The 26953-nt window shown below is 40.8% G+C and overlaps 1 protein-coding gene across 4 annotated transcripts in view; it reads right to left on the reverse strand.

Annotated features, from left to right (window-relative positions):
• TANC1 (tetratricopeptide repeat, ankyrin repeat and coiled-coil containing 1) overlaps window positions 1-26953 on the reverse strand; it is a 57890-nt gene that overhangs the window by 18155 nt on the left and 12782 nt on the right. For 2 of the 4 annotated variants that reach the window (XM_021543473.2, XM_021543474.2), the window contains exons 2-10: window positions 26223-26297; window positions 14151-14354; window positions 10153-10269; window positions 8959-9080; window positions 7819-8008; window positions 4296-4553; window positions 3597-3716; window positions 2298-2579; window positions 1253-1416 (exon numbers count right to left, since the gene is read on the reverse strand). In XM_021543473.2, coding sequence (XP_021399148.2) covers window positions 1253-1416; window positions 2298-2579; window positions 3597-3716; window positions 4296-4553; window positions 7819-8008; window positions 8959-9080; window positions 10153-10269; window positions 14151-14354; window positions 26223-26283 — 1518 coding nt within the window. In that variant the 5' untranslated portion in view covers window positions 26284-26297. Of the gene's footprint in view, window positions 1-1252; window positions 1417-2297; window positions 2580-3596; window positions 3717-4295; window positions 4554-7818; window positions 8009-8958; window positions 9081-10152; window positions 10270-14150; window positions 14355-26222; window positions 26341-26953 lie in introns of those variants that run through there. The other 2 variants (XM_021543476.2, XM_031505463.2) reach the window with 2 other exon arrangements.

Consider the following 26953-nt stretch of genomic DNA (forward strand, 5'->3'; position numbering starts at 1 on the left):
CAAAGTAAAAAGCGTTACCCTTTCAGAATTTTGGTTGGTTACTAGTTAGTTTTAATAAATCAAATTTTATTAAATTTAGATTAAATTTAAATTTCTCTCTCAACTACAAAATCCATTCCAGTGTTAGATCCCATGCTTTAACAGCCACTGATAGTCTGGGTCAAACACAGGGAGGAAGGCAATGAAATAGGTTTTTGACCTTGCAGGGCATGCAGAGAGCAGAAGAAATCAGTGTCAGATTCTGACAGGAAAACATAATTTGAGTTCATGGCATTTGGATACAGTGGGTAAGCAGCTGATTAACTGGGCACAAAAGTAACCCGGGAGCCTGACGAGGTAACCCAGTAGCTGCAATTTAACCACACCATGTCCCACACTGTAACGACCTAAGGGCTAATTTGATCATCAGGCAAAAGTAAATGACAGACAGCTATTAAAGACATGTTTGCGTAAGCAGATGGAGAAGTATGACAACTGGCTTTATTCCAAATATTCCAAAGCTGTGTATAACGTAAAAATAAACCACGAATGTAACCCATATTTCTTTGGGGTAAAAAAACCCAAAACAAAATGTAAGGAAAACATGATGCTTGCAGTGAATAAAAAGCCTGCACTTCAGTGGTTTTCGTAACACTGCTTCAAACAAGTATGTATCACTTTAGAGACTGCAAATGTTAAAGATCTCATGTTTTCCCTACAATTATTCATATAAAATGTGCAATTCAGACACTCATTAATTTTACTACTTAGGCAAAAAATAAAACACCTAACATATTAATCTAATACAAAAATTACTTCAGGCTTTCTGAAGATGGAAAGTAAAATTACATTGAGACTCAACCTGTATCATAGCATACAGATAGGTTATACAAGAACCAAACGTTTTATCTTCCCTGTCTCCCCTTGCCCCGAATTTTGCTTTTCAAAGGTACACTGAACAGCTCCCTGTAGAAAACATACAGCCCCTTTGGCAAGGAAAGGATCCCAACCTTCCACGCCCACACAAAACTGATGAGAAATCGTTAAGGTAACTCTTTCTAAGACCACACAGGACTTGGGTACAAGAGTCCTGCCAAGTACAAGGGGCAGGCAGCTGATTTCACCAGCCAAGCTGAGCCATCACGCAGAGGTGCCGAGGCACTGCCCCTCTCCCAGCACTGCCCGCAGCCTCCCGGGGGCTCTGCAAAGCAAACTGACCCCCAGGTTAGAGGGTTCTAACACACTGAACATCTCTTAGGAAGTGAAAACTCACCTTTGAAGCGAGGTGTCTCACAGAATCCCCTATCTGAGTTTTGTATTCAGGAGTAGCAGGACAAGCCAGAGTTTTCACTGTATTGGTATCACCTGAAGGAGGGGGACACGGCGGGGGACACAGGGGCAACTGGCTTAAGGGAATCTCCTGACAGGAGTCACCAACTGCTTGTAAAAGGCAACAAATACAAGAGAAACAAAATTTGCTGACAGGAGATTGCTTTCTAAGAAAACACCACAGATTTTATCTTACTGCTAGAGTAAAAACTGAAACTGAGCAATACCATTATAAAAGAAGCCTGCAACTAGTCTGATAAATACAGGCACATATCTGCAACTTTATGATTTTAAAACAACTCAACTGACTTTTAATATCAAAATTACAGAATTACTGAAAGCAAAACCATGCTGATGTGAAGAGTTTCTTTCAGAAAATTATACATGCAATGCCTCATTTAAACTAGTAGTTACTGTATGACTGAACTCCTGGGAAATTTATCATTGTTATTATTAGTAATAATAACATTTGAAGTGTCAGGCGGGGAAATAGCAGTAATGACAGTCTCACCATCCTTCCAGTTAATGTAGGCACTGGAGTGGTCTGGTGACAGGATGCTATGGATCCCAGTAGAAGACAGAAGGGGTTTCTCCACAGCTTTATTTTCACCTCTACAAAAATTCTATGGAAGGCATACACAGTGGGTATGCAGTGGGAAAGAAACACTCACTGCTCCCTTTCCAAACATGTGAGAGACAAAGCCTGCTGCAGCCACAGCCTCAGAGTTTGGGGTACACACTGCCTGACAAGAGAAGATCCAGGATGCTGCCTCTTGTGTTATACCACCTCTCTGATGGGCTGAGCCCGCATTATGTCACTTTGAAGGTATTTGTCAGAACATAAAATTTTAACTCCTTCCTTTGCTCATTGGAAGAAAAAAGTGTTTGCTAAAGGCGTGATGAGGCCTGACTACTTTAAATCAAAAAAGCAAACGTGATTCCTGATGTCAGCACATTAACCCAGACCATTACCCAGAAAAGAAACATACTTTTAGGAGATGAACTTGAGCTGTTGGAGGCTATTTGCCTCATGCGGCTTCCATGGCAGCTGAGTGCCACCAGCCGTGAAATGACTGCAGTCTTCCCAAATCCCACATTTCCAGTAATAACTGCTCCCCTGTTCTCTGCTGGGTCAGGATTCTGCAGTTTTTCTTCAATGGTCTGAAACAGCCATTCTCGTCCAACAAACACCGAGTCTGTGGTTATGCTTGGCACCTCAAACAACAGCGGCTTCAGCAAAATGTCCTGAGGCTTATAGGGGATGAAACGAGCTGAAAAGATGTGTCAGGGAGGAAAGTTTACCAGAAGAAGCTTGACATGCAGTCAAACAGCACAGTTTCAGAAGGCAACATCATTTAGAAGCTTTGCTACTATCAGTCATAATCAGACATTCTACTTCTTTCACAAGGAAAGCAATAAAATCTGATTACCTCAGTTCAGGTCATCTTTATAATTTTGGCATGAATTAAATTGTAAAGGAAAGAAGCTACAGATACAATCTATTTTTTTTTTACAACTGAACTCGAGTTACTAAGTTGTAGAATCCAAAAATTTTTCTTAATAATGCATTAATAATTCTACAAATGGGGAAGCACCATTTTTCAGTTTAGAGTGAATTATGTGCTGAGCATCACAGTGCTAGGTCTTCAAATCTGTAGAGACTTTACAGAGAAACAGAAAAAGGTAAAGAGAATAGCATAATTCTTCTGTTTAAAAAAACCAAACTTACTAGCTTGTTTTTCTGTACTTTTCAAGTCACAGGATCAGTAGTTACACCTTTGATTACTTTGATATATATATTTGGGAAACAGCTGATGACTTAGGAAAGAATTTGAGTTTAATTGCATAAAATACCTTAAAATGTACAGGAATAATATTCACTAATAATACGCTCTAAAGATCAAAAGATTCATTAGCCAAATGTAACGTTACACAACTTTCAGCATTAATCTATGACTGTGAAAAACCATAAATGGAAGAGAGCAGCACAGTATCTACATACGCTCCTCAAGATCAGTTTTACTAGGAGTTCACTTAAATTTTTCTGCCCTTAATTGTTACTGATTTTACCAGATGCACACACGCATTCCACCTCTAAACACAACACTGTGCAGGAAAAAGCATAAGCAAGCATCTTGTTGGCAGACATGCAGATGACTCGTCAGCACTCCACAGTAACACTGTAGGACAGGGCTGTTCACAAAGCTCACAGCCCACCCGTGCTCCAAGCTGCTGAAGGAATGTATGACTGTGCCCACAGATGCAGGTGTGAATATCTCTGCCTTTACCTTCCTGCTGCACTCTTCCGCCAGCGGTGTTGTGCCAAGGTAAGCGAATTGAAGTTCGTAAAGGAGTATTTCTTTGTCCATCCAAATAACTCAAATCTTCCAATTTGGTTGAACTTGTTGCTAGAGTATTAAAGAACTGAAGCTTATTATTCTCCAACACAAATTACAAAGAATGTTATTATTTATTACAGTCCTTCATCTGTATGTTACTTACAGAGAAGTTTTTCTAGACAATGACAACTAAGTAATTAATGTTGCAACATTTACAAAATGAGTTTCAATCAAGTTGACTAAAGATTTTGTTCAGGTTTTCCCTGTTTAAATGGCCCTCAGCTCTGCCGTTGAGAGAGTTTTCTTTTTTGCTGTAAGAACAACCACATCAGTGAGGTCAGAAGCATTAGAATAGGTTCAGGTATTACCTGCTAACACTATACCTGTCACCAGGCAGTGTCCTGGAATAACCAATGAACTTCTGAAGTGTTTCAAAAGTCCTGACCTAATCAATACCTATCAAAAAGCATGGTAACAGCCTTCTGGATCCCAGTTTTTAACAAATGAGGTAATGCTCATTCATTCAGTTCAGAACACAGGCTTTTTTCTTTTTATCCTATAGAGATATTTTCATACTAACAACAGAAAGATTCAAAAGAAATGTCCTATCATTAAGAACACCCCTGGATTTTGACCTCAGGACTTTACCTGCAACTGAGTTTGGACGAGGCATTATTACAGAGGCAGAACTCTGAGTGTAAGGAAGGGGACCCTCTCCCATTGGTACTTCTTTTGGCAAATTCTCAGAAGATCCAATGGCTTCCTCTTCTGCAACTGGTGAGCAATTATCTGTTCTTCGATCGTGGCTGATGCCTTGATGTTTTCCAGCTCTGAGACTCCCATCCTTACTCCACTCTAAGCTGGATCCACTGCGATCATCATTTTCTGATGAACTTGTTATAGTAGCTGAGAAGGAGGGGAAAAAACCCAAGAAAAGTCAGAGGAATATGGCACACACGTAAGAATTTTCATTCTCAAACGGCATTGTGAAACTTAAATGACAAAAATTCAATGTTGTTCAGAGGTCCATCTCACCTAAAACACATACCAGGATGACAATCAGCCTGTATTCATATACCTAGAAAACCAGTCTTGAGAGAAACCTTCCACTAAGTAAGCTATTTACTGTTCCTTTCTTAATCACCTACTACATTTCGCTGTCAGAAAGAGCAAACAGGAATAGACGCATGATGAATCAGAACCAGTAGAGTATATTAATAAAATTTCAGATGATATTAAACATACTGGTTTATGTTTTTAAAGAGTGTTGCAATATAAATCAGAGGCTCAAATAAAGGCTTGGGGGGAAAGGGGGCTTTTTCTGCTATGAAAATTTAATATGCTAGGCAATAAGCAACACAGACCTAGAGAGACACTCAGCTAAAAGGCAGCTAAGGTCACTGAGGTGTTCTTGGATTCTGTGGTGCAGAGAAGCAGCTTCCACTGCTGCAGTGACTCCCTGGATGAGAGATAACACCAACTGCATTACCCAGTGGGATCCAAATGCTCCAGTTGGGTTGCTGAGGGTTATCAGTGTGCCTGTATTTGTCTGAGATTGTATTTAATCAAGGCCTCCTGCAATAATATGAAGACTTTATATTCCTGAAGACCTACTTGAGTAATGTTTGATAAAAACGATGCTATCCTCCTTGTCCAATTAGGAACACTTTACAGATATATACTTTTTGTATGACTAATACTGAAACCACTCTGTTTATTAAAAGGCTTTCAACTACTTACATTAAACTCTCACAAAATAACTGAACAACAAATATTTATTGAAGGTTAAGCCAACACTCAATGCACTCTGAACACTTTAATGCAACAGAGGAAAATACAAAATAGGACAAAAGGGCAACAGGATTAAAGAAAAACCAGTTCAAACTATACTATCTGTTTGACCTCTGGGTCCTTCCCAGACTACAAATTTAAAGCCATATTTGTGGCTATTCTGCACTCAACTGGCCCATTCTTTAATGAAAACATTCTGGCATACTGGACTGCTAACAAAATGCAACTACAGGGGTGGTTCCTGCAATGCTGAGCCTGATCTAGTCTAGGAAGGACCAACTGTTCTTCCACACCAGCTGCACTGCAGCTTCAGCTGTGCAGGATGGTGAGGTACTTGTACAACTCTGTGTTCCTCCAGATTAGGCTCATAGTCATAAGAAATAGAAAACTGGATGCTTCAACTCAACAGCTCATATTCTGAGAAATGCCAATAATATGACATGCAACTTAGAGGCAGTAGATGAAAAAAAAACAACTTTCCAGGCACCCCATTAACCTTTGCACACACTTAGATTGTTCTTCCATATGACACATTTATTGTCAAAAAAAATCTGGCTCCTCCTGAAGTATGAAATCTTTAAAACTTTGATTCCTCTTGGAGTGAAATGCAGCTCCAGGAAACCTGGCTGCTCAAGATTTCCATCCTGACACAGCAGCAAGGATCCAGCAAAGCTTTTATTTTGGCCAGCAGCCCAATCTTTTCTCCTGCTTAGCTCCTTGCTAAGTTTAAAACCTGCCTTTACTGCTACTACATCAACCTCAACTGAAGCAAAGAATTATTCAGCTACAGTAGTAAAACACTGGAAAACTAAAGGAAGCCTCAACTGTAAGCAAAAAAGAGGAAAAGAGAGAAAAGACTGATTTCCCATCAGTCTGCTGGTCCAGAAAACGTAGTGGGAGTAGAAATACAAAGGAGGTCCACATAAGTAGTACGAAGGAGTAAGATATTTTCATGGCTGGATGAACTCTGTCAAAGACATTAGAAAACATATACTTGCTAAACATAATTTAAAATGCACATGTACTAATAACAAATTTGAATGCACAGACATACTTGTATTTAAAAACCAAAAGGTCACTTATCAGAAAGGTGCCTGTTCTTTCCCTTCCTGGTTTCATGCCTTGATAGATGTAAGGGGTACTGCCATGGGTAGCCAAGAGACAGGGGATGTTCAGATTCTCCTGGAATTTGAGACACGAACAGCAGCTCTGCAGAGCAGCAGCTGATGATTTCCACGCGGTCCCGCAGCTATGAACCACACGTACCTGACTGAAGGAGCCACCAGAAGTTCCCCCTGCTCTTGCACTCATACACTCATCCTTTTCAGTAGTTCAATAAGCAACTTTTATCCCTGTTCTAAAATATTTTCTTTAAAACACTGGTACTTACAAGGCTATAGAGCAATGATGTTGTTATGCCAGTACACTATTTTAAACAAACATGAGGCCATTCTGACCTTATTTAGAGCATGGACATACTCTCGGACTATTTCAAATTTGTCAAGCATGGCTAGTATGTTCCTATCAGTATCTACATTTGTGCTCTTTTTCCAAAAGCAATACTTCTGATAGACCCTTTTATTCACATCAAGATGTTAATGCTATCTCAAAACTAGATCTTATACGAAGTTGATCATGTATCAATCTGACATGGAATGAGTACACAAAATCATTTTCTTCAATTGAAACACTTAAGTTTTATACAGGAGTCTTTTGACCCATGACAAACTATGTCTCCTAGGGTAACTGATCAGTAAAAATGATTTATACTCAGCTGGTTGGTGCAAGGAGCTTGTAACAGTTGGGCTGTGAGGGTGTCTGCCTCCAATGGTCATGGAGTCCTCACACAAGGTGCACATATACCCTCAATTCAGCCATCTTTCAACAGAGGATCACACCATTTCATCTCTTCCACAATGTCCCATTTTAGCTTCCTTTTCATGCCAATTACTCAAAAGTCTGCACTTTCTTTAAACAGTTTAATTTAAGCTATTCTCATAAGAAAACACATCAATTATTGTTTCCTCAGCTGGAAATTAAATCAACTTCAAGCCCTGCAGTGCTTCACCATTATGAAAAGCACTGATAAGACCTCTGGAATGGAAAAGAAAAAAGGCATAATAAAACAAGAAATGGAGAAAAAACAGAGGAAATTAATTATTTCAAAGGAAAAAGTCAAGAAATTAGAACTGCACCAGGAAAACAAAAGAAGAGAAATGCAGACATAACAGTAGCTGTTATAGCCAAGAACAGGATTTCAATCTGTCAAAATGGGATCCATAGACAGTGTAAAACCCAACACAGTGACACAAAGCAGCTGTTCAGACTTGCACAATTAAGAAGAAAGTAATTTCTACTATGTGCTAATGAAAATGCTCACCAATAATCCCACTGTCCTTGCTCTCCAGGGTGGAGCTGGGGGTGCTGATGGTGCCACAGGGACTGCCCTTGTTGGCTGCTGTTTTGCCAGCACAGCTGTTGAGGGTGGAGCAGGGGCTGTCGGTGCTGGGTGACGTTGTGCTGCTGGTGAGGGTGGAACAGGGACTCACTCCTTGGCTGGCAACTGCACACTGCCAGAGGAAGAGCAAGAAACACTCACTGCCCAGCAGGCAGGATCCTGCTGGGCTGCAAACTAGAGAGCTCGAGCTGAGGTAGAATAAGAGCAAAGCAAAAAGCCCATTTTTCAAGTAAAGCTTCAAAAAGTGAAAGCTTTGTCTAGACTGGGAATCTTAAGCTTTCATACTACTCTTAAAAAGTGACCACTGAATTAAAAAGGGAATGTTACAATTCAGTGAAAAAGCTGTAGTGAGGCAGATGTCTTCTCTATTTAATACTTTACTGGATACCCCTTGCATTTATTCTTTGATTTGAAAAAAACTAGAACTGCAGTCTTGTTAAGTTTTCACCATCAGTGTGAAAACCCAAACTGATGCACTAAGACTTAGGAGGGCTCGGACTAAAAGTGGAGAGAGCAAAAGGGAGGAGCAGAGTTTGGTAGTTACTGTGAAGTTTTAGTTAGCAGGTTAAGTTTCATGTGGATAGTAGCTGCCTGCTTCTCTCCAATCCCTCTACCCCACATGACAGAGAAGGGCTGTCTGATTGAAGTGAACTTCTCAGGAAGAAATAAACACACCCCTCTCCCCAAGCATGCTCCCATTTTAACAAAATGCTGGCCTTCTCCATTCTTGGAAATCACTGAAAAGAGAAGGCAAAAATTTCCTCCTAAGTACTAAAAGCAAAGAGAATTCTAGAAGCTATTCACATTCATAGTAGATCAGATTTAACCTCCAGAAATTATGAGAAACATATTCAGTCTGTGTGTTTTGAAATTGTGAATTGATCTTGACTTCTTGAAAAAAACCACTTGTTAAAATTCAAGTCCAATTCTATTACTATATTTCTATTAAAATGGATGGTTTTGGGGTAGATATCAAGTAACTGCAACCAGCAGATAGACAAAGTACAATTAGTCCTCTCTGAAACAAGACGAACATTAAAAGATTATATTCCATTATCCTACCATAACTTCGCTTTTCTCCTCCATGTGCGCAGAAGTTGGGATCCCTTCTCCCAGTAAAAACCCCAGTCTTGTCATCAATTCTTGTGCTGCAGGAGAACAGCTTGAGTCTTTGTCAGGCTTTGCTTTGAATTGTAAGGAAAAAAAAATTGAAGGTTAAAGTCTCTTGTTTGGGAACTATTAAAAGTGGTAGAAAAAGTACAACCAAATTGTCCGTCAGACTTTTAATTACTGGTGGGTCTTGGATCCTCTGCATAACTGCAGAAATCTAGGGGAGGAAAAGCCCACCTGCCAGTCAAACCAGAAATGTGCAAGCAGTTCATCTATGGGCTGATGAGTGACATAACACCATGAGCAGTATTAAGCTCAATGTTATCAAAGCTTAGTGGCAAACTGTAATTCTATTTCTGTCACATAAAAATGTGAAGAGTACAGGTTAATAACATAGATGTTTTGTAATCTCACAGTTAACACCACAACTACAAAGTTTTGTTTTGCTTGCTAAGCAGAAGATGTGATACCAGTTGTAAAAGTCCCAGCTCTTCTGGTGCAAAGATATTTAATTTTATCAATACAGTGCTTTGAAATGTCTCCCAGCATCCAACAGATATAACAAGACAAAACCTGCAACAGAAGCAGCCAAGCACAGCTCTGTCCTGGCACACACTCTTGCTAATGGCATCTCATAAACAAGCATTTCCAGCCCTCTTCCTTCTTTGATGTCAGCAGTCTGGCATCATGCAGCAACCTGTGACCACCTGCTCTGACAGGAACATTCACCAGGCATTTATTTCTTTCATCCATTATTAAAAAAAAAATTAAAAAAAATATATATAGGCCTGTCCCATCCTCAGGTATAAACAACTAATTAAATAAGGAGCATCATCCTACCACTTGGAGAAGAAGCTCCCAGCAGGAACTCTTACCCCAGAGCTGCCAAGCGGGACACCAAGGAGCAGCTACGCGGTCACTTCCCAGGCAGCACCCGAGCCAGTCCCACTGCTGGGAGGCACCAAGGACACCCAAACAGCTCTAGCACTTTAACTTTCGGAGATGCTGCGCAACAAACAATTCCCAATCGCCACACAGTGCCTAAGTGGGCGAGAGAAGCAGGTGCCTAGACTCAGGGAGCCCAGCGAGTGGACGCTCAGCAGGCAGACAGACAGACGCTCGCCAGGTGGACAGACAGATGCTCACCAGGAGGATGCTCACCACTGGTGCTGGGTTCTCCCGACTCCAGCCTTCTCTGCAGGGCCAGGGCTGCCTCACCTGGCACTCTGGGGCTCTCCACATACTTGGGCTTCCTGACTGGACCTGCAATGGGAATGAACAGAGCATACTGAACGGTTTCCACATGGACCACAAGGCTCCTATGTCCTCTATCTATTCTCTATGATGTAAAAAAAGCAGAACAATTACTTCTTACACACACAGCTGCTATCACAAAGATCAGCCGAGCTGCTGCACTTCCACTCTTGTGAGAAACACATGCTCCAGGCTTTTCAGAACACGAAGACTGCTAGAAAACAAACCCGTTGTATGTGGTGTGTAAACTGCATACTGCATGTAACCCCAGTAGCTGGTCTTCCTACTCTTCTCAGTACTGATGTGTAACTCAGGACTACACCTCGGCTCTCAACCATGCCTCCTCCTGTCCTGCAATTCCCATGCTAACAGAGCAAAACCCCTTCAGGGAGCACTGCAGAGGGACTGTGGGCCTGATGCCAACTGTCCCACATTGCCCTTGATAAAGGGACTTTCCCCTTCCTCAGTTTGGGTCTTCAAAAAACATCTTTCTCCTTGGTTCAGAGTTCAAGGGTGCACCAAAGCTCTCTCACACTTTGTTTCTTAAAACTCCACCCTATATATAGGCTGTGGCACTTCAGCCACATTAAGCATCCCATCTTTCCTTTTGGCAGCAGCCTGAGATGCTACATTAAGTCTCTGAAAACTACATTGATTTCTTGCTCTTTTTTCTGAGCACTTTATGACTCATGACTGCTTTTAAAGAAAATTGCATCTCTCCTCTGCACCCTCAGGCTCCCAGGGTCACACCACCACAGAGCTGTGAAGGCCTGGCCACCCCATCACAGGGTAACACACATCATTTGCCCAGAACGATCTGGCTGGACCCATCTGCTCTTCTTTCAGATTTCCACCTAGAAGTGCAATACAGGAACATGGTGACAACCTAATTTCTTAGCTAAGAGATACTGCTGAGGAAGTGTCAGTCCCATATGAACACACATTTATATCTCTAGTAGAGATTCTTGAGCAATTTCACTTTCTACACCAACAACTCGGCACCAGCACCAGAGGGGGGGCTCTTCCAACAATAATGTCTAACAAAAATAAGGGACATTGGCCCTGGTGAAAGCAGCTAAAAATGTATTCCTTTGAAACAAAATCACATTCTTTAAGGAGACAATAGTTCACAACTGTCATCTGTAAGCAGAAGTATAATCAAACATATCAAAGTTGGACAACAAAAAGCACTCATTCTAAAAGAATAAAAAAAATGTGTAGCAGTTGCAAAATGAGATCAACACAGAAAGATTTTCAGGATGTATTTTTAATACTCATGCTTTAGGGTGGAAGAAACCCTTTACTGAATTTTGTTCCTCTCAAACTGCTGTGGAAGTGACTTAACAGTACTTGCAAACCCAATACACAACATTGCAACAAGTAGGAGAATTCATGGTAATTTTTTTTCAAGCGCTAATCTAGAACAGGACACATGAATTAACCCTTGGATGAAAATTTAAATGTGAAGTGCTGCAGAACAGCAGCTCTTTTACAGAAGTGTAGGATGGCTGAATCAAGTCTGACAGAATGTTCACCTGGGACAGGGCTTTGTCAGCAGCAAATTGCAGAGGAATCCCAGTAAGGGAAAACACACTCCCTGCCATCCCTCCTGACTGCTGCTGAGTGCCTTATCGTGGCCTGAGGCAAAAGCGGCCACTCGCTCTTTAGAAGCTCTGGATGGACTTTTCTTCCAGGAACTAACTCCAGCCCTTCTCTCATACTCTTCAACATCAGCAAGTGAACACAACACTGCCAGACACAGTGACTGTACTGTCTCCTTTTTACAATTGCCTTTCTTCTAGGTGGACAAACACCACTCTAAGTCCATTACTGTGACCTCTCTTCAGTGCCATCCCACACTGACAGTCATTCCTGAAGCCTGTTCTAGTTCTGTCCTAAATCTAGTGCAGATTTCTAAAGCTGGTATCACCAGAATTACACCAGTCTCCTCCCAAGGGGGACAATATACAGATTTAAACAATTCTGTACCAATAGTTTTTTAAGTCATCTCTTGCTTTGCTAGTAATTCTTAATGCATTTTTGACTGAAGAAGAGCTGATGTCTCAGAAGATCATTGTAACTTGTGCAGCTCCATCCCTTCCCTCTTGTCAGGACTAAGTGGATCTATAGCTGTACTGATCCCAGAGATTGCCTGATGCAGGACCTTGGAGCTGGGACACCTTAGAGCTCTCAGGAGTAACAGTCCCAGGGCTCCCAAGGGTAGGGCATTGAACTGCAGCCTGAGATGAAACCAGTTCTCTGACCTAGTCTAGTCTCAAGAATTAGGTATGATGATTAATTTGCTTATTAATTAAAAGTTTTAATTGAAGTTTAACTTCAAAACTTACTAAAGTTCTGTTGTACATTATGCAACACTCTGCTAGGAGTCACCTCTGGCATTCACTGATGGAAATTCACTGATTTCCAAGGCAATCTTTCTCTGTTAAATAATTATTATATCATTAATGTAAGGAAAGTCGTAGACATTTTTTTCAAGTGAAGAAGCATCATCTTTCATTCACATCTTAAACTCCACAATCATGTTTTTTGGAATATCCCTTATAAATCAGTATTTTCATTCTTTTAGTTGAGCCTCCTAGATCAGACTACAATAAACTATTACCCCTTTAAGACAACAAATACTGGTTTAGCTGCACACCTGTAAGAGAACAAATCCAAACAATGCTCATTCTAGTTTAGTAGTAGAAGAAGCTCAACTGAGAGGACTGAAATTAGAATTTTGTTCTATCATTGCTAGACAACTTCATCACTACAACCCAACTTCAGAACACTACTTCAGCCTCCTGTGCAGCCCTTTTTTCTTTCATTCACCATACCCTGGAAGATCTGTAACTTGCTGTCATACTACTGAAATAGAGAGCTTTGAAATCAGGACATTAGTATAATCTTGTTATTACCCCTGCCCCAGATACTAGACAGCTAATTTATATTGAATCATCTTCCATTAACTAGAGTTTGGTGAAAGTCAAAGGAATAGCACAACATTTCTGTCAGCCTCCTATCACCTGGTTAGGTCTTTGTACAAAATAATAATGCATAAATGCCAATGCAGTCGCAGCATTGTAGAATCACAGGAAATCTTTTCCCTTGGCTGTGGGTCACAGTGGAATAACTCTACAGTCATTGTTAATACGGCTTTTCAGTCACGACTCATCAACTGTTCAGCATTTTCTGTGCTGACAAAGCCCAGCTTTTGACACTCTGTTCCAGACATTATATACTCAAACCTGTTGAGTGTCTCCACAGGCAACAGGAACATGGAGAGTTTCACTTGTCTCTCCTGCCCTGACCCAAGTGAACCCAAGTGATGCTGGTGTGCTGGAATGATTTCTATGCACAGAATGCTGATAAAAGGAGCCCCATGGAGCCCCATATTTAGACTAGCTCCCACACCAGTGGGTAGACATCACTGAGGACACAACTGCTGAAAACTAACAACTTCCTTGTCCCTTTCACAGCAACTTATCTATTAATCCATTTGTGTATGGAGATACAAGGAAAATAATTGAACTGTAAAAACCACAAACTACTCACACAGTCACTAACACATGCACAAACAAAGCTTTTTGCAGCAGTCCTCCACCTGATAAACTAAACATAAATAACCAGGTTTAATCATATTCAGACACTTCAATATAAGTATCTGCAACACCAAACAGATTAATTTTTTGCCACATGCAATAATACATTCTATTTAATAACCTTTAATAATCCTTTTTTAACCAGGAAACATGCACTACTCTTGTTCTTGTAGCAAAAGTTTAACATGATTTTACTATGTTATTTTATGCAGCATTTATCAATAACTAACATGTTATGAAGTAGTTAACATGTTACGAAGATTTTAGTTGCTCATTGTTTCATCTTACCTGGAGACTTCTTGTTTGCTCTTGCCTGCATCAGATAGGACTGCCGTGGCAGCAGAGGCGAGGACGGCAGTGACATTGAGACTCCTTTGGCCAAGTTCGTTCTGTAAGTGTCCCGGGAGCCTGGCTGCTCGCCACTGGGTAAATCTGCATTGTGGCCAGATGTTGCTGTAACCTGCGAGGCATTCTCTGGGCAGCAGTCACCTGCTAAAAATAGAATTTTGTTATGTATTTGGTCATCTGCCAAAATAAACAGCCTAGAGTTGCATTGAAATATAAGTATTTAACACAAGAAAACATTTGCCAGCAACAATTGAGCATGACTTGCCCTACTGTGCCACCTCCACTGCAGAATCCAGATAATTACTGGGAAAATGTAAATACACAAGTAAGCAACAAACAAATTTAATGGGTAAATACAAAGTAAGCAAATGTAAAATACACAAGTAAGCAACAAACAAGAGAAAAAGGGGGAAGAAAAATCTCACTTTCAACAGTCAGCACTTTTCAAATTTCATCCTTAGGTTTAACATCAAGTTTCCTATGAAAATAAAAGTATTTTTCAAACTAAAAAGGTGTTTTAGCATCACTGCATTAGCATGAAAGCCAGGACCACCTGAAATACTGTTTACTGAGTTAGTTAAAGGAGGGTTTGGGTTACCCTTAGATGTAATGACAAGGTGTATTACTAATAGGTACACTCAGAGATGAGCAGTCTAAGATTTGTTTTCCCACTTTCAGTGCTAGTAAAGAGGCTAAGGATTTTCCTTCTCTATTCTTTTGAAAATTAAACTTCTACAACAGCCAATTTAAACACAGATCTAACATTGGTGATATAATTCTTTATTTTTCAGTACAGAATATGTGAGTTTGCTTCAAAAAGTGTTGAAAAACACAGTAGAATGGCAATGCAGCTAAATATAACTAGAAAATACTGGAATTCCCGTTAACAGCTTTTTACTAGATACATATCCAGGTTGCAGTTTGGAATTTATAAGTATTCCAGGTGGACTGCTGAGGGGTGGGGGGTGCAAAAGGGTTGATACATTCACTTGCAATTCCTTAATTTCTATTTTCCCTTTTATTATGGCATAATCTGTGCAATTCATTTCCTTCTTAGTAGACTTTTGAATTTTGAATTAATTTACTCATCTCTATTGTATATGAAACATTGCAACTTGGAAGAGAGCTGGATGGAGCTAAATAGCTCTAATCAGTAAGTTTTGAGTATTTGACCATGACAGTAACAGGAAAGCTATTTTACAGTCAATATATAGAGACACTACTGCATCTTAGGAATTTCTGTTACAGCAGTACTCTGTTTTTTCTTTTTCCTGATGCTGTGGAGAACAGGCTTCCATGACTCAGATTCTAAGAGTAATATGACTTAAAACACAAAAATGTGAAATGTGTACCACAGAAATTCCCCTTTTTAATCACTTCATTTCCTAATTTTACAATAAGCTTTTGCACATTACCACTCACATCCCCATGGTGTTCAGACAGAGCAGCTCTTGGGAGCAAAATTCACACCTTGAGAAAACTCAAGGCTTCAGCCTAAGGGTGTTATATCCTCAGTGATGGTCAGTGTATTTGAACAGTGCTGTGTTCTGCTGAAGGAAAACTCTTGTGTTAAGTGTAAAAGACACCTATTAGATAAGTATCATTCCAAGAAAGGAGGAACAGCACCCTCCTCCAGGCCCTTTCTAACAGGCTGTTAAACCCAACGTAACAGACCAAACCCACACCTGCGAGCTCAGAAACCACGCACACCAGGAATAGCAGGGAGCCAGCAGAGCATGCACACCACAGTCCCTGGAATGCTGCCCTAACCATAGGCACAGACCAGCACTTCCCCAGAACTCCCTGACAGCCCGAGAGCAGCTCCAGTGGAAGCCTGGCACAGCCCTCATCCCTCGCTGCACAGGCCAGGGCTCCCTTCACGCAGCAGGGACAGGAACAGGGACAGGGCCATCACTGAGGCTCCCTTCACTCAGCAGGAACAGGGACAGGGCCATCACTGAGGCTCCCTTCACTCAGCAGGAACAGGGACAGGGCCATCACTGAGGCTCCCTTCACTCAGCAGGAACAGGGACAGGGCCATCACTGAGGCTCCCTTCGCTCAGCAGGAACAGGGACAGGGCCAGGGCCAGCTCCAAAGCTCCCTTCACTCAGCAGGAACAGGGACAGGGCCAGCTCTGAGGCTCCCTCTGCTCAGCAGGAACAGGGACAGGGCCATCACTGAGGCTCCCTTTACCCGACAGGGACAGGGCCAGCTCTGAGGCTCCCTTCACCCAGCAGGAACAGGGACAGGGCCAGCTCCGAGGCTCCCTTCACTCAACAGGAACAGGGACAGGGCCAGGGCCAGCTCCAAAGCTCCCTTTGCTCAGCAGGGACAGGAACAGGGACAGGGCCATCACTGAGGCTCCCTTTACCCGACAGGGACAGGGCCAGCTCTGAGGCTCCCTTCACTCAGCAGGAACAGGGACAGGGCCAGCTCTGAGGCTCCCTTCGCTCAACAGGAACAGGGACAGGGCCAGCTCTGAGGCTCCCTTTATCCGACAGGGCCAGGGCCAGCTCTGAGGCTCCCTCTGCTCAGCAGGAACAGGGACAGGGCCATCACTGAGGCTCCCTTTACCCGACAGGGCCAGGGCCAGCTCTGAGGCTCCCTCTGCTCAGCAGGAACAGGGACAGGGCCAGCTCTGAGGCTCCCTTTACCCGACAGGGACAGGGCCAGCTCTGAGGCTCCCTTCGCTCAGCAGGAACAGGGACAGGGCCAGGGCCAGCTCCAAAGCTCCCTCCACCCAGCAGGAACAGGGACAGGGCAGGCTCCGTGCTCAGGACAGGCTGCCAGGGCACACAGCAGTGTCCCTGCCTCAGTGAGGGGCTCCTGGCCCCACAGTCAGACCGAGCCTGTGACACCTCAGACAGACCCACAGACGTGTGGTCCTGGCACCGCAGCATCCAGACCTGCACAAGGAACCTTGTCTGTGGCTGCCTCCAGTTCAATTACATGTGGGATAACGAGGGGTGCCAAGCTTTTTACATGCTTACATCATCCTTTCCCAAATCTCTACATCTATCCCATAGATTTATTTATTCTAAGTCTGCACTTTCTATTTTGTATAAACTGGACTGATGACCAATCTCCACATTTCATCCAAAAACAGGAAAATTCCCATAACATATGTGGCTCAACACATGACAAGATAAACCCAAAATTACCAAGCTTGTGGGATCCACCCGGTAATAGACTATGCTTGCCACACATCAATTTAGCATTATGGAAACAATACTAGAAAAATGCATGAGAAATACCTGTCAAAATACAATCTGTTACAATGCCCAGATACTAGCAAATGCCACACAAACACAAAACCCCAAAATTACTTGTTACTAACTCAAAGGTTAGTAATTTAAAATATTTTAGCTACCAGAACAATACCTTAAAATTACATGACATTGCCTGCCATCTACCAGAGTATAAAGCAGGCTCCATCAGTTCTGGAGCAGAAGGAAGTTTGTCAGTGTAAAACAAACACATAAGGAAAGGTCCTGTGAAACTCTGCTTCCATTTTTTTAAAACCTCTGAGTTGTACATTTTCCACTGCCAAGCAGCCTCTGGACAAAAACCTTCCATAAGCATCAATCAACACTCGAGTTCTTATTCAGTGGTCAATGTAACTACAGAAACAAAGTTTTAAAAACCACACACAAAAAGCTCAGAGAATGAAAACCAAATCCCAGTTTAGCTGCACCTAAGGATGCAACTGAATGGATAATCTGATTATAAACTACATTTTTTTCCTTTAGATGCAAAGAGATACAAGGATGACTACAGTAATGATTTTGTAGAACTTAGTATTCTAAAAGAGAACTTGAACTTTAAGATCAAACTAATCCTATTTAATAGGGGGGATAACTAAAATGGAAACCGTCACACCTGTCTATATCAGCATTAAACATTATAAAATGCATCTAATTCTTCATTCAATATAAGTTGCTTAGAAACCAGAATGCCACCTATATTACCAGAATATGTGTAAACTGAGTTTGATGCATATGTGGGAATTCAGATTACTTAGGACCACTACCTTTACAACAGTGAGAGTTAAAACAATGAAAATGCAGCCTCTTTGATCCTGGATATTGAGAGCAGCCTCAGAGAAAACTGTTCCATGGATTCCCTCAACAGGCCCTTCTGGGATAGCCTGTTTTGTCTTTCCCTTAACCTTTCTACTAAAGTGAAACAAGACTCTCGACCCACTTCAGAAAAACATCTGATATAAAATCATGCTACAATGGAAGAAATCTTAAATTCTGTAGTTCTGCTTTAGATGTGTTAAAAAGAAAAAAAGTGCAGGGTGTTGCTGCTAACCAAGGCTCCCTGTGAGCCCCACAGAATGTAAACACTGATGTGATTACACGTTACCACTGACAGTCTTAACAAAGTCTACTCTGCTTCACAGGATGTTTCACCCTAACAAATATTAAGAAAAGATGCGACCCTACAGACATGTTCAGAAGGAAACTACATGTGGGAAAAAGAAAACAGTTGTAAGAACAAGGAAAGCCATCCAAATTGGAAAGTCCCTTCCAGAACAAGTTCTCTATGTCTAAGCAGTAAGAAACTGTCTAAGGATTATGAAACCCAGTGGGTTTGATATTCTTTCAATAGAACTGACAGGCACGTATACACAGAACTCTAACATGGCTCAGTGACCGAGTATAAGGAGCTTAATTTTTATTGTAAAACACTAAGCACTGCCCTTGAAGGGTTGTGTCTTTCAAAACCGAAATGCTTACACACGTGTGTGCACTTGCACATACAGCCAGCCCAGCTGCAGGAGAGGGCAATCCAGGAGGCTTGGGGAGTCCAGTGTCCCAGTCTGTCCAGCCAGGACAAGGCAGCTCAGTCACACAGGACAATCACTGACCAGGAACTGCAGAACCACTCCTGCCAAGTGGAGCCATCCACAGCCAGCCTTCTGGGACTGGACACAAGCTGCTGGCATGGAAAATACATGCATGAGAGGAGAGCAACATTTAATTGTTTTGCTCTCAAGACTCTGGGAAGACCAGAAAAGGAGAGAAACTAGCATGGAATGGGAAGAAAACACATTATGGCCTGAGTAAAGGAGGCAGTGAAGTGCAATGAGTGAGAAACAACCCAGGCAAAATTAGAATAAATGGTTTAAATGGCCAACCTTTGCCAACTCTGCTTGTACTTAACATTATTTGCTCACTTTCTGGCATTTATTTCTGCACCTTGGATTACTTTATTAGGACACAAAATATTAACGTTCTCCTGTAGCTCTTAAAAAAAACCCCAGAAAACAGTGAAAAATAGAGGTCATTCAGGCCACTGAAGTTATTTGCATATGTGTTTCAAGGGCAGGATTTTTTTTTTTGAGGGGTGATGTTTATATGTACATGGGATACATCACTGGAATTGACTTCTGAAAAGACATTCACCACATTAAATAATCAGTGCTCAGCAAGAAAGCTTAAGCTCTTAAATAATTGACAAGAGCAGCTGAAAGTGGGCAAAGCAACACACGATAGTAAAAAACAGCTCCATATTTTAAGCATGAAACAATGCTTCTTCTATTGCAAGGCATTTTTAGAGTAACAACAAAAAGTCAAACTGAAACGTAAAAGTATTCCATTCCAAGTTCAATGTTCCAGACAGCAAATGTGTACTTTATGCAGCACAAATGCCCTTTGCTCTTAAAATTCAAAGCCTAGTATCACAGAGTGTTTGGACAGAAAAAAGCCAATTGACTTTACATATTTAGATTTAAAAAAGCAAACTTATTTAATAGCCTTTCAGTTTTCCAGAATGGTACCTTGATGCTCTCAGCTGGGTTCAGATTGTATTCGTCAGAAAAGCTGAGTGAAATGTAATATAAGACAGGGGTGTTAAAAGCTGCATTTAGCTCACCACAGTCAGCTGAGAATCAAACCTTTACTGCTACAAGCAAGTAATTCTTAAAATACTCAGTTTTAAAATAAAGATTAAATAGTGGGTATGGGTCTTAAGAAAAAATTAGGCTTTTCTGCACAGCAGCTTCACTTTTCAGAGTAGCAATTTAATTGCCACTAGCAATAAAAACAATAAATAAAAAAGCAACCAAACAAAAAAACCTACCCAACAAACAAAAAAACCTCAAAACCCAGTGACAGTAAATTTCAGCATATTTATGTTTATCATTGCAAGTGCTGCATGTCAGGCTTGTAACAGGGGCCTTGGCCGAAAGGACAAATAGAAAGTAAAACAGGGATGGTGGAACCTCATACAGCTCATGCCTTCAAAAGCCATTTTACTTATGAAGAAGAATACTAAGCATAATCTCAATTTCTTAGTTGTATCTGATAAAAGAGTGAATAAAAGAGAGGAAACTCTGAATGCACAGATTTCATCCAGCTTGTTCAGTACACAGTATTCCTAAAGCGCAAGGCAAACAAAAGTAACTAACAATATGTTAATCTGCAATGAAACCTAATGCAGAAATAAAACCTCCATTCTGTACAAACATTCAGAAGTCTGTACACCCATATTTAAGCCAAAGATACTCACATGAAGATACCTGAATACAAGAAGAAACTAATGCAAATGCAAACTAAGTCTCAAAGAGTATTGAAAAAATTTAGGTCTGATCTACCAGATCTGAATCAAGCAAGACGAAAGAAACATTTATTAATATGGACCCTTTTTGCAGAACAAATAATAATAATAAAAATCTAAATATGCAGGCAATCACTGAAAGGCTGATGTATACAAATCTGTAATTACTTCAATAACTTTTATTTCAGAAATCAAATCATCCAGACTGTTTCTCCAGATTCTCTGCCTTTAAAGCACTACATTGCTACATTCTAAACATCATCATTTTGTTGACATAATAATCCGTCCCTTGGTATTTGACCACTACTATTAATATCTAACAAGCCTTGAAGCTGGAAAACCTGAAAGTCCCAACTACTTACCACACTGAATTTCTACTGACATCAATGAATGTTCCAGGCATACCATGTACTACATTTGATGCTCAACTTCTGATGGGATTTAGTGCAGGAAGAACACTGCAAACTAAGCACAATACTGCCATTATTCGTGTTCCTTCAGGCCTGATATTGGGTCAACAGAACAACAATGGTCACGCTACTACAAAGCCATCTGAAATAACTGAGTATGTTCTGTAGAAACTTAACATACAGGATTTTATTTTCTTTTTAAATTAAAATACATTACATGTATTTTATACTGAATGAGCTTTTGATTAGTAAGTAAAAAAAAAAAAGCAGATTCTCAAACGCAGGCAAGTTGCTGACTTTGGGACAGTTAAAGAAAACAAATGTAATTATATACTGGGAAACAGCTGGCAGTACAGAAACCCAGCAGGAAATACTAATACATATTTATCTTTGAAGCATTTTTAAGCATTTAAGAATTAGTAGGTCTGTAGAATTTCTGAACCAATCATAATTAAGAAGTACTTTTTGTTTATATTCTGAAGCTTATTATGTATATTCTTTATACTATCACCTCTTCATAGGCACAGACAGGACTTACAGGTAACCAAGTAGAACTTCAACTTGAACAACAGTCTTCTGGCTCCGATTGCTTGAACAGTGTCACAAACACACAAAATTTCTATGCTATATTAAAATAAAAACAGCCAACTACTTTCAGCTGAGGCCAGAGACAGAAGATATCCTTGTGGTTACAGAGGTCAAAAACCTCAAAGAAATAAATTGGTCAACAAGTAAACCTCAAGTGTGAGAACACAGGAGAGAGAGCAAAAACACACAATCCTATGGTAGGTAGAAAGAAACACAGGGCAGAAATAGACACAGAGTTGGGATTACCTTAAATGTAGAAAATAAAAGTCTATTAACAGAGCAAAGCAAAAGACAAAGAGCGAGGAATGAGAACATGAACCCTCAGCAGAGGGCACTAGGTGAGACAGTTTTGCCATGTCCCACTGGAGAGACAGCTCCCCAGCAATCTCTAGAGGACTTGGAAACTTTGGGAGAGTTTAAAGAGATAACAGGTATTTGACGACAAGTTAACAAAGAGGAGAAAGTACCACTTTTTACTTTGTTTCTGTTTACTCCCTTCCTGCTTGGTTTCAAACACTGCCCAAACAGTTTTCTGTTACTTTAAGGTTACAGGTGCAGACTGTGGGTTTATCCCCCTCAGGTTCCGTCCTTCATCAAGTGCACATCATTAATGCAAAGAAGGACAAGAGAAAAGAAAAATCAACTTAGAGATAGCTATGTCTGTTGTATGGAAATAACTATGTCTGAAGGGCTGTAAAGACAGGTTTCTTCATGCCGCAAAAAACCAGAAAAAATCTGAATGAAAAAAAAGTTGTATGTCTGCGTAATAAATTGGTTTGTTTGAAATTCTGTTCATTTGGTTGGCATTTCTGTTCATTTTGTTGGCATTTGGTTCATCTATTTACCTAAGTACCATATCAACCACCTTATCTTCAAATCCACACTTAGAAATAACATTCCTAAGTTTACTTGCAAAAGCTGCTCTACATGTAACTTGCTGCCAACACAGCTACTTTCATTTGTGTTCATGTATGTTTGCACAAACTGATAATTACATATGTGCATGTTTAATCACACTAATTTTGCTTCATTTAGATTTTATCTAATTCTACAACAGCCACCTATCTACCTATCAATGCCTCCCAGCCACGCCTAAATAAATCCATTTTAAAATGGGTTTATTACAGAACTATTGTAGAAGAATTTCTACTGAAGCAACTGCAGAGTCTGAGCCCAACTACAAATCTCTAACTTCTGCTTTTGGTGCTGCTTGAGGCATAATTTTTCCAAAAGTGACATTCTTACGTGAGAGCCTTCCATCTGATCAAGGTAGAAGCTATTTCTACAAAGACATTCTACCACTCTTCAGCAGAGCACTTCAGTCTCTCTCTCAAAGTATCAATACTAGTTCCTGCAACCTTCTTTTTCAAGATAACCCTGAATTTAAGAAGCCATTAAAACCTGCAATCAACATTCCCAGCAGCTAGATTTCAAAAATGTTACAGCTTCAGTTCTTAATCCCTTATGTCAGGACAAATGAGAAATTCTAATATTAAAATCCACATAAGCTACTGTTAAAAAAGTTAGAGTTATTTCTTTTTGTCCTTTAACCCTTTTGCACTTTTTAATATTACAGCTGTGCCTGCCACCAATCCAGAAAAAAACACCACCATTCCTACTCGCACTAGTTCCACAAGCCTACCAGCTGTAAAACCCATAAAAGAGAGTTAACACACAAACAGGAAGTTCTATTCAGTAAAACAGGAATCATCCCACTCAGATCTAAATTACGCAGACTTCCAGGCGTTCCTTTCGTGCAACCCATGGGACAACTGGGGTTACTTCAGTTTAAGAATGATCTCTTAGCGTTTAGCATAAACTCCTTCCAATTTGACTTCAAATGGTCACATGTGGTAAAGGCATAGCTGCAACTCATCACCCTGGTGTCCTTCCTACGCTGGCTGGGTTGCCCACTATGACCCATGGAGATTTTACTACCTTCTAGCTCCTCAGCATCACCCCTAAGCCATGAGTATACTGAAAAAAGACCATGCAGTCTTCCCAGATGTGTTCAAGGTGGCCCTACTGAGATGCACTGTCTCCATCCTCCCACATTCAGAAGCTCTGAAAAATTTTTTCAAAACTTCATAAGCAAGAAATCAAGCCCATGTGCCCACAGAGCTGAGAGAAGCATCAACATTTACTACTGCAATCCTCTCTCCAACAGCAGTTTGAAGAATGGCCATCGCTGGGGTGCATTTCTACTCTCTTCAGAGAGCAGGAAATTTTAAGCTGTTGTTGCTATTCCATATCCAAACAGCCATGAAGTGGGAAAACTCTACAATCAAAAAAACCCTTCAGTTTCTCCCTGTTTTCAGTTTTAAGACCAGGGAGATGAGTGAGCAAAAATAAGCTCTACAAAGACCAATGTTCTTTGCCTTGCTTCACATCTTTTCTAAAAGTAGAGAAATGTCTTACAGCTGGAAGAATTGGAATGTCCTTTGGAACAACAGAGAAAGCTAATAACCTGGACATAACTTTACAGGAAGACCTGGCATAACACAGAACAGAATAAAATGCACACATCTCTCTTCATACTTTTCACATCTTCAAATACAAAAAAAAACCCCAAAATCTCTGAAATCCAATGTATCAGTTATTTACTTCCTTTTAAAAAGCTGCTCCTGAACTCCTCCTTGCTCTACCTCTCACCAGTCAGGCACTATTCACCAATTTTTCCCAATATTTGGTATCCATAACATCTAATTAATGACACTCTAGAGCTCTGCTTAAAAAAACAACAAAAAACCCCAAACAAATAAACAAACCTACCAAACCAAAAATTAAACCAAAAAACGTCCCACACTCTAACTCTTCTTGTGCTGCTCAGAAATACAGCAGCATTATATTTGCAAAAACATAGAAAAATCTTCCTTTCAACACATTAATACAGACAGATGTCATAAGATCCAAAATAAAAAGCCATGCTTTCCAACCTACAAGAAAAGGTTTTTTCCAAGCTTCAGATTTTAATCAAAGCCTGGTCAGAGCTCCATTCCAAACAGCCCAATTTTCTTTTTGAGTCAAAACCAACTTCCAACTAGTACTTTAACAAAAAAATGTACCAGTGAAAGCCTCACCACAGGAATCTTTAGCCCACTCTGTTTAAACAGCCCCAGCTGGTAACTTCAAGTCAGCAGCACACACAAAATTAACAGGATGCCTTTCGTGTTGCTCTGTGATTATTTCTGTGCATCTCCGATCTAGTGTCAATGTTTCTTCTAATCAACATAGCTCCCATCATTCAGTCATTTAGAAAGGAACTGTGACAGAGTGAAAACTTCACAAGACCACAGAAATTTCCTGAAGAACACCACATTACCTGCCAGATGAACTCAGAACCAGTTTTTGGAAAATAACAGTGAAAATACCCTCCCCTTGCCGGACTCAGTGTAACTGCATAGTTTTAAAAGCTGCAATGCAAGACATGTATGTAACTTGCTTTCCAAAAAAACAGCATTGTGTTGTTTTAAAGGATCCAATTTTATACATTTAAGACGTATTTGGATTTATTTGTATTGCACTCTGGGAGTAAGAAGTTCATGTTGCCAAAGAGTATAAATTTACTCCAATGTATAATTCAGGATCAAACTCTATCAGAAAATCAGAAATGTTAGACTACATCAAAAGTCTGAAGTTAAAAATGTAACTCTGAAAACCAGGTCACTTTCACTCAAGTCCAAGAGCTTTCCAGCCACTGCAGCAAAGACTTCAGCACGCCTGGCACAGAGCAGGCAGGTTTATCCCAATCACCAATACCTGCACATCTACAGCTACTGCTTCTCCTCAGCAAGCACTGCTGGGCCTTCTCTGCCCTTGAAAATGGCAACGACAGCTCTGTTACCGTTCTTCCTGGAAGGCAATGCAGGTAAGTAGTGGCCTACTAAATATATGGTTAATAGTAAAATAAGTTTTATTTTGATAATGATTACTTTTATCTTCCAAAAATCTCTGTAGTTAAAGCAAAAACCAGAACATAATAGAAACCTGATAGCCAGCTAAATAATATTTTCACAAATTCAATAATTTTTTTTTTTCAAAAGACATACATAATAAAAATTCTATTGCCCATAATACATAACCAGTGTTGAGTTTTTTTGTAACACAACAAATAAGCAGTTTAAAGTGCATTTCTGTGGTCGGGAGGCCTGGCTCCAGGCTGGGTAGGAGCTGGCAGCACAGCACACACAGCCTGCTCTCAGTGTCTCTAGGGCAACAAGCACAACCAACTGCTCTCCCCCTGCTGCCTGCTGGACATGCAGCAATAAATGCACTGGAGCCACCTTCCAGGCAGGTGCAGACCTGCAGCTCCTGCTCCCCAGGCAGCAGCTGGGGCAGCAGACAAGAAGATGCCCCTGGGATGGGCACTGCTGCACCAGAGGATGGACAGTCCTGGGTTTGCAGTGCCCAACTCACCTGGGGTATAAAACATTGCAATAATATTCATACCTGACTCTTTCTTGGTCCCCTTGCCACCCTCTCGGCTCTTTTTTAGAACGGCCTTTAACATTTTAAATGTTGCTCCTGGAGAGTAACAGAGAGAAAGAAAAATAAATGCAATGTCCATTCACACAAGTCAAAATAAAGAACAGGATCAATACAAAAAAAACGAGGTAATTATGAGAGACCTTTTGGTAGTCACATTTATTTCTTACAGTGTCACTTGGTTGAACAAAGTAGTGAAACACAAGAAACGCTTCAATACTTGAACTAAGCAACTAAGAGTTTGCTGTCTTCTGATACAGAAAAATAATGCAGCATTCTCCACATTCCACATCCACTTGCAGTTACAGGGCTAAACCTGAGTAAGCTGCGGTAGGACACTCCAGCAAAATAAACTAAAATCAAGCTCTAACTTCTGACTGGAGTTCAGCAGCCTGACTGGCAGTAACGGGAGCAGGCTGACATCAGCTGGGAATGCCAACTGCAAGACTGTACAGCAGGGATAACAGCAGGACAGGGTACCACCCCCACCTGTGCCCACACACAGCACACAAGGGAACTGAGGAACAAACTCCTCCATCCCCACAACGCTTTCTGCCTGCCACATGGCACTCTTAACAGTCAACCTCAAGTGAGCAACAGCTGCAGATTTCAGAGAAGTAAGAAGTATAAGAAAAATGTATTTGGGCTGATAAACCTGAAAAACAGTTCTTTCACAGAAGTAACTCCAGTTACAG

This window comes from Lonchura striata, chromosome 8 (assembly GCF_046129695.1).
Source record: "Lonchura striata isolate bLonStr1 chromosome 8, bLonStr1.mat, whole genome shotgun sequence".
Classification (NCBI taxonomy): domain Eukaryota; kingdom Metazoa; phylum Chordata; class Aves; order Passeriformes; family Estrildidae; genus Lonchura; species Lonchura striata.